Source organism: Primulina huaijiensis, chromosome 6 (genome assembly GCF_012295235.1).
Source record: "Primulina huaijiensis isolate GDHJ02 chromosome 6, ASM1229523v2, whole genome shotgun sequence".
In the NCBI taxonomy this organism is placed as follows: Eukaryota; Viridiplantae; Streptophyta; class Magnoliopsida; order Lamiales; family Gesneriaceae; genus Primulina; species Primulina huaijiensis.
Genome location: NC_133311.1, coordinates 9,499,619 through 9,510,446, shown reverse-complemented (window position 1 = coordinate 9,510,446; position 10,828 = coordinate 9,499,619). Strand labels below are relative to the sequence as shown.

General features: G+C 35.8%; 1 protein-coding gene across 2 annotated transcripts; it reads left to right on the top strand.

The window, feature by feature from the left end:
• Window positions 1–4,858: 4,858 nt before the first annotated feature.
• Window positions 4,859–9,865, top strand: LOC140979344 (protein SPA1-RELATED 4-like). Of its 2 annotated transcripts, XM_073444697.1 has the most exons (7): window positions 4,862–6,476; window positions 6,627–6,784; window positions 7,179–8,121; window positions 8,439–8,585; window positions 8,721–9,032; window positions 9,260–9,319; window positions 9,448–9,865. In XM_073444697.1, exons 1-7 carry the CDS (start codon window positions 5,610–5,612, stop codon window positions 9,634–9,636), a joined length of 2,676 nt encoding a protein of 891 aa, XP_073300798.1. In that variant the 5' UTR covers window positions 4,862–5,609; the 3' UTR covers window positions 9,637–9,865. The 2 variants fall into 2 exon arrangements, with proteins under 2 accessions (XP_073300799.1, XP_073300798.1); XM_073444698.1 differs by lacking the exons at window positions 9,260–9,319; window positions 9,448–9,865 and having other exon boundaries at window positions 4,859–6,476; window positions 8,439–8,631; window positions 8,721–8,966.
• Window positions 9,866–10,828: the final 963 nt, after the last annotated feature.

The following is a 10,828-nucleotide window of genomic DNA, read 5'->3' as shown; positions in this document are numbered from 1 at the left end:
TGCGACTTAATTCTAATATGTGATACTTGCAAATAATATTATCTTGACCTAAACTTGACAATAGAACCAAAACTTAACAATAGAACCAACAATGAGACTATTAGGACCAACCACTTGATTTTCAATCATGGTATTGTACCAACCAGAACTAATATTAAACCGACGTTTAACCATGATTAAAAATACCCCAAACATATTGAAAAATATGCATAAGAACTGCAAAACACGAAAATAGGTGAAAGGAATCCAAAAATATAAAACACCCTTTCGAGAGTCATTTTGGCACCTTTCACCGTAAATTCTCGTACGACCTCTAAACTCGACCAAATCACAAATGGCCAAAAACATGACCTTTCTAACTCATTGAGGTACTGTCCAGTCCAAGGCCATGGTTCTAAAAGCCAACCAAGAACTCAGAAAAACCTCCTGAACCGAAATGAAAGTTGCTGTCAAAATACAGCAGTAGCATTTTGTGTGTTTGTAGTGTAAATCCTGAAATTTATGACTATGGGCTTGAACCACCGCCCAAGGACTCTTACCAACATCCTAAGGTATTGATTGAACCATGGCTAAGGGCTAAAAGCCAGCCACAACTCGAACAAACACCTAGGACAACAGAAAGTACCAACCGAGAGCACCTAAATCTGTGTATTGTGATGTATTGCATTGTTTTGCTGTCCTGTGTCGTTCCAATGGCCATTTCATCGACCATGGCTCGATCTAGACATGATGAAGTGTTGTATGAACCATGGCTATGAGCTAGGAGCCAACCACAATTCATCCAACATCTCCAAAAACCGAAAGTTACTCACACCAAAAATCAGATTTTGAAAACCGAAGAGCACTTGTCATGTTTCTGTAAAAATCTGAGGGATCTATGAAACANATGGAAACCAATGAACCAATAACTTTCTAAGACACTCTAAATCATGCCTAGAAGCAGCCTTGTGTGCCTGTGACCGAGCAACCTCCTGAAACCACAAGAAACATCTCAAACAAAAACATGAGTCAAAGCCGAGAACCTGCACAGCTTTTATTTAGAAAATGTTGCTGATATATTTCGTTTTTCTCATAAATCTTGATCAAATACTGATTTAAAATATCTATTATAACTTGATTGAAGAGCAAAGAACTAATATATACATGCCTAGAATTTGTTTTGAAGAAAACAAACCAATACAACGAATACTACGTGACGGCACGGAGTTGGGTTCCTCTTCTTGTTTCAGCTGCTGTTCACGATTATTTTGCTGATGTTCTCTTCTGTAATTTTGAAGGTGAGGTTGTGGGGAATGTAGGTAAGGAAGGTGAATGATTTAATAGGTGTTAAAGGTGACATTATATGCCTTAAAATGAGAGTTACAAGTGAAGGAGTGGAAGGGACTTTGAATGGTTTTTCATTCCTCCTTGCTGGCCGATTCTTTTCCTCCCTTTTTCTGCATGATTTCGTTTATTTGCTAGCATGATTGGTTAAGGAAGAATCAAAGTGTATTATTGTATTTGAATTCACTAATAACTAATGGGTTAAAGGTAAGGAATTGTATTCACCTTAAAGGCTATTTAAGGGTGGCTTGAATGGGATTTACTAAGCATTTGAATTTGCTTAAGGAGTTGATTAAATTTCTACTAATATTGCATGGTATAATGTTGATTAAGTCTTGTATTTTAAATTCTTAGTGTTTTAAATACCATTTTATGTTTTAGTGAATTAACAAATTAAATTAGAATGAAATCTTGCATGGCATTGCATGGTTTAAAATTTAATTATTTAAATGCTATGTTTATTTTCTTGACTATATTATACCTAGATTAATTTATCCCCACTTGTTTACATATTTTAATTTAAGCTTTAATTAAATATTGAACCTAATAGGATTTATTTAATAACTTGACTCCAATTAATTTAATAAATCCTAAAACATTCTTTTTCTTTAAATTAAATTATTCCTTGACTTAGATTAAATTTAGGAATATTTTTCTTATTATTAATCTTATTTCTAATTTCCAAACTCCGTTCCGTCCTCGCGTATTTAACTAAAAAGATAAAACTAAACTTTTGCATTTAAAATAAATAGTTATGACTTGTCAAATATCAAAATGAATTAGTAATAATTATGCATGGCTTATACGTAGTCTGATTTTCGGGTCGTTACATAGTGAATCATGGGCGATGCTACTAGACGATCTTACAATGATTCGATGTGTTTAATCAGAAATTTGATTTCTGACATTCTCATGATCAATTGTTGATATATAGAATAGGACAAATTAGGGTAATCCCGAATAAAAGATTATTTCCTGAATCACAAAGAGTTGTAAAACAACGACTAGCTGTATCCCTGAACCATTGAGGGTCACACAAGTATTGGATTATTTTGTCTCCGTTGAGATAATAAATTCAAGGAGTTGAATTTATAAAAAGTATTGAGATAATAAATTCAAAGAGTTGAATTTATATAATACTGAGATAATAAATTCAAGGAGTTGAATTTATAGAAAACATTGAGAAATAAATTCAAGGAGTTGAATTTATGACTATTAAATTTTTGAGGTGATAAATTCAAGGAGTTAAATTTATAATTTAAATATTAAATTCAAATGTTGAATTTATAAAGGATTAAAATTAAATGTAATGAGTATATGTATAATAGGCTTGTAGGACTACAAGACCAACATATATTGACGGATCGTGTGCTCGGCACCTTAAGGGTGCTTTCAACACAATAAATCAATGAGCTGCAATAACTCGTGTTCTAAAAATGTATACATCGATGAATTAGATCAAATTTGGTATTAAACTAAGCGAAAAACACTTGAAATAATCCTTTTTTAAGAAAACTGATATGTTTTATATACTATGCAACTGAAGAACTGAATTTACGGGAAAATCAGTTAGAGCTTATATCAGTTCAGTTATGGACAGAACTGAACTGATATCAACTGGAATGATCAAATCATTAAGAACAAAATAAGCAGTTAAACAGTTAAAAGACACATGATATTTTTATGGATGTTCAGAGACTCAACTGCTCCTACGTCACCCCTTCTACCTTCATGGGTAGGATACACTAGAAGACTTAGATTTATACAACACCTTGTACAAATCCTACACAGCTTAGGACTTATCACTGCCTAACTGAACTCCTAGTCTAGACTGAAGACAGCACCTTCCAGCCAACACTTCTTTAACGTCTATGTGTCAAAGATTACATACACAAGTTTATTGTCTTTGTGCAAGACTGTAATTTGGGTGGTGGTGTGTGCGTGTGTGTGAGAAATGAACAATGAACACTCCCCGAAAGTGTTCTCACATACTGAGGGAAATAAGCTTCTAATCTAAGCTGATATAACTTTGAAGTGTTCTCTCACAACTGGGCTGATTGCTTCTTCAAAGCAGGTATGCAATATGCGTGCCCTTCTTCTTTCTGATGTTCTCTCTCTTAACCACACTGTGTGTATCACGTTGCTTAGTCTTTCACTTATCTTCTATTTATATGCGCGAAGCTTGATCGTACAGTGAGACTCAATTATTGTATCCGTTGTATTTTGAATTTGTTCTTTGGAATCCATTCCGGAACTTTTGGCTTTAAGCTTCTGATGCAACGTTTATAATTGTACTGTGATAGTACAGTTGCTTTTGTACCTTTGCGCACAGCTGTAATCCATTAAGTAAGCTTGTCGAATGCGAAGGGATTAAACACAATATTACACACATGATTTTCGAAAAAACCCTAACCTCTAAGCCAAGGGATTTTCGAAAAAGCCACCTCCTCCCACTCTATTTGTTTTCAACCACTTCATATCAATCTTTACGTAAAATCCTTCTATACTTTCTAGTACAAGTTGGAAGAGAACAAGTAATCCAGTCTTGGACCTGATTCGAAGATTGAAGAAAAGGAGATTTGAAGAATATACGTAGGATTTACAACAAGAGCTACGTTCGCTTATACCGGCGTAGTTGGAGTCAAGTGAAAATTCACTAAGGTAAAAGTTTTAAATATCCTATGTATGTTTATTTGTTTAAAACCATACGAGTGCTCAAAATATCTTGAATGTCAAGGTCTAAAAATTTTAAAACTTCCGCTGTGTTTTGGGCACGAGAAAACCGAGATCCAACAGTGTACTAAACACCCTACGAATGTTTTAAATCACACGATGTCCAATGAATATTTTGAACGTTAAAACAAAAATTTTTAAACTTTCGTTATGTTTTGGATGCGAGAAATAGCACTCCCACCGAGAAAATATAGATAAATGAATTAACGGAGAAGAAGATTACAGTCTCAAAATCGTTTGAAGAAAAGCTTGGAATGTGCGACTATTGAGAGAAAATGACTCAATGTCTCATCATAGAGACAGAACAAAAATTGTTGATGTTTTTGCTCATATAGGGACTGATCACTTTTTTAAGTTGAGAAGAAGTATTTTGTTATTTGATTAATAGATTTGAAATATGGTCTCAAAATTGAGATTTTGATATCGCATATTTTTAACTTCGAAGTTTTATTAAAATCTCCAAAACCCAAGTATGTGTCCTAATGAACAAATAAAAATTTTCCCCATTTAAAAAAAAATTTAATAACAAAAAGGAATTAAGACAAGATAATTGTTTTCAGTTTTACAATGATTTCTTTTCAATAGAGAAATTCAAAGGGTAATAGTACCGAGTTTGAAGAATTTCATCGACTAATTAATTGTTCGTTTCGAGGAATCTGAATAAAGAATTGCTGCTGGCAATAATGTCACCACGTTTTTCGCGCTTTGGATCATCGCATTAGGGTTAAACATATTAAAATAATCGCTTTGGGTGATCAAATTAGTGGCGTGACTACTAATTAATTGCCATTTAGGGCAAATTTACATTCATGAATTTGACCGTTCTCGAGTTCTAAGACACTGTGCTGCCATTGGAAATGGAAGATCTCGCTGGGCCACACGTTGTCAATATTTTATTAGAATCGAGACTTTGAACTTGAGGAAGAGAATTCGCCACGTCGCGTGTACATATATGGTACTTGGAAGGTAAAATGAATTGAAGATGCCGTTTGCTAGGGTTTCTTGAATACTATATTTTTATTTGAAACCCACAGAAAAAACGATAACCATTTGATGTATACTTGTAAATTTGGGAGATGGGACAAAAAGTTATTTTGCATTTGTATTTTTCTTGACTGAAATCGAGATGTTTTACGAGGGGTCTGGCTCGTCTGATCTAACTCGTCCATGGTACAGCTTGCAGTTCATGTATCTCTCTCGCTATCAGACACTCTTGAGTGTCAAGTGTGAGAAGCGAATGTTGTGAGAATTCTTTCTTAGTGATCTGAATTTCGATTTCTTTCTTGCTGATTTGTTGTGGGCACTGAAAAGAGTTTTCGGTGACGGTGACGGTGACGTTTTGATTTTGCATAGTTTAAAGAAGCATCTTTTCTGCCTGAGTGGTGTTAGATGATCGGCCACGCAGGTGTTATTTTTCTTGATTTTCAAGAAAATGGGTTCATGAATTGGGATGGGGTGGTCGTGGGGAAACTCGAAAGACACTGATAGAAATGTGTTGATCCTTCATTGTGCAGTTCTTTGTGTGTATACATAGGTCTTCCGGCAAGTATACGATGAAGGGGTCTTCTGAGGGTGCTTGGCAGAGTTCTGATAGCTGTAGGGAGTTGAGTTCTTCATCACTCCGGAATAGAGAGCTGTCAGATAGTTCTAGAGGTTTGAATTCAAATTTCAGAAATCTTCGAGGAAGTGCGAACAGGTTTTCACGGGATACTGCATCACATGACTATGGGTTTATACCAGTAAGGAAAGGGAGGGAAAAAGCGCTCTGGCCACGTATCCACAATTATAGTACTCCGGTTGGAGCTGATGATGGCGACGAAGTGAGAGGTCCTGTTGTTAAGGCCTTGGAATGTAATGATGTTAGTTTGAGACATTGGTTGGATAATCCACAAAGGGCAGTTAATGCTCTTGAATGTTTTCACATATATTCTCAAATTGTGGACATTGTGAACGAAGCTCATTCTCATGGAAATGTTGTTCAAAATGTTCGGCCCTCATGCTTTGTCATGTCCTCATTCAATCGTGTTTCTTTTGTTGAGGCCGTTTCTTTCTCAGAGCTGGAACATAGATCAAACAGCCGAACAGCTGAGATCAAGTGTTCTTCTTGGCCTCTTGACTCTCTCTCGTACCATAGTTCAGGAAGTCTAAAAGGCACACCAGGTCCTTGGCTGGAGAGTAATCCAGTCAATGCTGATTCACGGTTGAATTCCGAAACCAATTGCTTGCAGTCTTACTCAGGTCAGGTCATGCATTCCTTGGAAGACATTAGCAATGCACAAACGGGAGATGAGAAGCACTCTTTTTCAATGAAACAAATGGTGCTCATGGAATCAAATTGGTATAGTAGTCCAGAAGAAATTGTGGGTGATCCTATTTCTGGTGCTTCTGATATTTATAGGCTCGGAGTCTTGCTTTTTGAGGTCAGTGATGGACACATTTTAATAAACTAAATGCTGTAAGATTAATTTTCTGGGATTGCTAACCATTTACCTCGTTATTTATTTGGTATAGATGTTTAAATATGATGGATTTCATATCTAGCATGTCACTAAATGCTAACCTGTTAACAGCTATTTTACACTTCTGCTTCCCTGGAAGAGAAATGCACAACCATGGAAAACCTGAGGCATCGTGTGTTTCCATCTCAATTGCTTCTTAAGTGGCCTAAAGAAGCTTCATTTTGTTTGTGGTTGCTGCACCCTGAGCCAAATAACCGCCCTAAGATAAGGTACTTTTTTGTCGTTTCATTCCATTTTAGTCCTGAAGCTTCAGCTACTGCCAGCTTTTCTCTAAATTGCTTACCATCCAATTCCATATTCCAAATAAAGGTTTCTAGCTGTTCTATTCTTTCACGTTTAAGCTCTTGATCATGCACCTTTCTGAGTTGGATAGTTTTTTTGTTCAAGTGTTGACATTTTTGTTCAGTAGAATATACACTCTTCAAAAAAAATTGCTTCTCTGTTGTAATGTGGTGAGTTCGAGGTCCGAAATATGACCTTATAATGGGAAAGATATGTAAAATATCATTGGATGGAATCATTTAGTCCTTGTATCTCCACTCTCATTTATTGAAATGTAACAGATGTGCCCATTCTCACCTCCTTCTGCACACTGTCTTGCAGTGAGCTGTTACGAAGTTATTTTTTGAATTCACCAAGAGATGAGTTAGATGAACAAGAAGCTATTATAGATCTTCCAGAAAAGATAGAGGAGCAGGAGTTGCTTCTGGAATTTCTTATGCTATTGCAACAGAGAAAACATGATGCTTCAGATAGCTTAAGTGAGACAATAGCCTTTATATCTGAAGATATAGAAGAAGTCACAAAGTTGCAAACAGGTCTCAGGCATAAAGGAGATTTGGAATTAAAATTGGACAAAAGTATACATTCATCCTCTGATTTGATGAAGGTGGCTCCTCATGATGATTTTGGAAGCTTAGGGAGCAGAAAGCGAACCAGGCAGGAATTTTACACTGAACCTGATGACTCTAATTGCATAGAGACACCTGGTGGAGATCAAGGAAGCATTCTGTCCAGAAGTTCTCGGCTCATGAAGAATTTTCAGAAATTGGAATCAGCTTACTATTCCACGAGACGCAGGGATGTCAAAGCAACTAGCCTACCACTGCCTAGACATTCTCTTGTCAGTAGTGATGGTAAAAGATCTGCTGTTGTCACTGAAAGAAGCTGTTTTACGAATCCAACATCTAAAGAAATGCGTAATGAGCGTGGAAAAAGTGGATGGATAAATACTTTTCTAGAAGGGTTATGCAAGTATTTGTCTTTCAGTATGCTCAAAGTTAAAGCAGACTTGAAACAAGGGGATCTCTTAAATTCATCTAACCTGATATGTTCCCTTAGCTTCGACCGTGATGGAGAGTTTTTTGCTACAGCTGGGGTAAGCAAAAAGATCAAAGTTTTTGAATATAACTCAATCTTGAATGGAGATCGGGATATTCGTTACCCTGTGGTTGAAATGGGAAGTGGAACTAAACTTAGCAGTATATGTTGGAGTGGCTACATTAAGAGTCAGATTGCTTCAAGTAACTTTGAAGGTGTGGTGCAGGTAACTTGAATTTAAAATCCTTTAGTTTGTGCTTGGATGAAAGGATTTCAAATACATGTATTTTACTTCATGTTAATTAGAATGGATTTCAAGTTAATCCAATAATAGTGTCATTTGAAATACATTTTATTTTGTATAACTAATGTGTAAAAAGTAAGATATGAATTTAAGATTTGATCAATTGTTTTGTTGTTATCTATAAAACTATAATCGAAATCAATGGATTTCAAATCCATCTTTCCAAAGTGCACGCTTATATTATTTACTCGCAAGTATTCTCTTGCCAATCATTGATTTTCACTTGACATGTTGTCCAGGTATGGGATGCCACAAGAAGTCAAATTTTCTTGGAAATGAAAGAGCATGAACGTCGCGTATGGTCTGTCGACTTTTCCATGGCAGATCCAACAATGCTTGCCAGTGGGAGTGATGATGGTTCAGTTAAGCTCTGGAATATCAATCAGGCAATTCTATTTTTGCACTTGGTGGATGTCAGCTTTGAAACTAAACGTACTACAGCATCTAGTTATCATTTGCTGTATGCATTAGATTATGGATGTGTAATAAGATAAGTTCTCTTACATGGGTTGCTTCTGCAGGGAGCAAGTGTCGGTACTATTAAGACAAAGGCCAATGTTTGCTGTGTGCAATTTCCGTCAGACTCTGCTCATTGTCTAGCATTTGGGTCTGCTGATCATAGGATATATTATTACGATCTTCGTAATTCAAAAATGCCCTTGTGCACTCTAGTTGGGCACCATAAAACAGTGAGCTATGTGAAGTTCATAGATTCAACTACACTTGTGTCTGCTTCCACAGATAATACGCTAAAGCTCTGGGATTTGTCAATGTGCAATTCAAGAGTTCTTGACTGTCCTATGCAGTCATTCACGGGTCATCTGAATGTCAAGGTATAGTTGATTGTATTATTTAGCATGAACGAGTGTCTTTTGAGTTTAGATTCTCTCTTGGCCCCTCCCTCATGCTTCTCGCTCTGTCTAAATCACCATCACTCAGCTATTGGTATTCGAAATTTGTGAAGAAAGGAATTTCTTAAAAATGACTGTACTTGTGCTTATCTCGTGGGGCTTACGAGTGTTCCATTTAGAACTGATGATGAAACATTGCTCTGTTTCAGAATTTTGTGGGCTTGTCTGTTTCTGAAGGATTTATTGCAACTGGTTCAGAAACAAATGAGGTATCCTATAGTCTACTCAATATAGTGCTTACTCGTCTTGCGACTTGTTATTTTTCTCGGTATTTCTGATACTTTCACTCTATTAACGTCCTTTGAAACTCATACCAAGATATTCCCTCACCAAGCAGGTTTTTGTTTACCACAAGGCTTTGCCTATGCCTGCCCTGTCGTGTAAATTCAACAGCAGTGATTCACTTTCTGTTGATGAAGTGGACGATTCGACACAGTTCGTTTCATCTTTGTGTTGGCGTGGTCAGTCTTCCACCTTAGTTGCTGCAAATTCCATGGGGCACATTAAGGTCTTGCAGATGGCTTAATTCACAAAACCAGGTAGTTCAAACAAAAATGGTATCAGCAGAAATCAAATTTTTGCCCTTAGAATATAGGGTGAGATTAAGATGAAATTTCCTCTTTTGATGGAATTCACCTTGTGGACAAAAACACTAGGATAAAGGGGTGTTAATAATATAGTGATTTTTCTTTGTATATTGTGTTTATCTTATCGATAAGTGACCATTTCATTAATTCAATCTTTTATTAGATCAATTACTCTTATGAATTATATGGTTCCATTTCGTTTTTTTTTTCTTCAAATTTTGTGTTTTAAGAGTTAATTTTTCTAAGAAATCAAGTGGAGAATTCAAACTAGGAGAATTATAATTTATTAAAAAAAAAAAATAATAGTGATTTCGAGAAATCGAATATGCTATGATAAATGATTTTTGTCAAAAACACTTTCACAGTGAACTATTTAATCCACATGAACTCTCTTCCCCCCATCGGTAGTACGAAATCTTCCGGAAGCCCATATTTTTATTCTAATGTTATAAAGAAATAAGTTAGTAAGAAAATACGTTTAGGGAGAAAATTGGAAAATTGATCAGAAATTCAGAATGCCTTTCGTTCAATAGATTTTTAAATGATATTTGGTTTAAAAAGATTTTGTTGGAGCCTCAAATGCTCGATTTTCAATTACACGATGATAAAAATATAAAACAAAAAAATTNGAAAACAAAACTTTTTTAATTATTACTTGGAGAGGGAACGAGATTCGAATTCGACTTCTCACCAAATAAGCATATATGTGATATTATTGGGCTACAAGTTCAGTCTCAAAACACAACCTTTTTCGCAAATGGATAAATACACTTGACTATAAAAAATACAGAGTTTAAAATCTAGATGCATGAAATACAATTTAAATTTATTGATACTTGTTTTTATTGAATTACTCGAGATTTGTACGTGTTTTAAGGGTAATATTTATTGATACTCACAGAAATGCCTGGGTCATTGTATATCTCGTGTTGTGGTGAAATTGGGAAGCTAGGAAAGCAAGGGAGACATATCAGACCACCACATGCCCGCGTGGTATGGTGAGATTCAAAGGGCAGGGCTTTACACCGTGATCACCTACCCGAGCGCTTTGGTACATGTGTCACTCCCAGTCCATAAATATGAGATGTTATGATTCGATATCATTGACATGTCTTTCAGTGCACGTAGGGA

Coding starts and splice junctions, on each gene's coding strand:
- LOC140979344 (XM_073444697.1), top strand. CDS start 5,610: ATGAAGGGGTCTTCTGAGGGTGCTTGGCAGAGTTCTGATAGCTGTAGG. Junction 8,122..8,438: donor ACTTTGAAGGTGTGGTGCAG/GTAACTTGAATT, acceptor CATGTTGTCCAG/GTATGGGATGCCACAAGAAG. Junction 9,320..9,447: donor CTGGTTCAGAAACAAATGAG/GTATCCTATAGT, acceptor CTCACCAAGCAG/GTTTTTGTTTACCACAAGGC.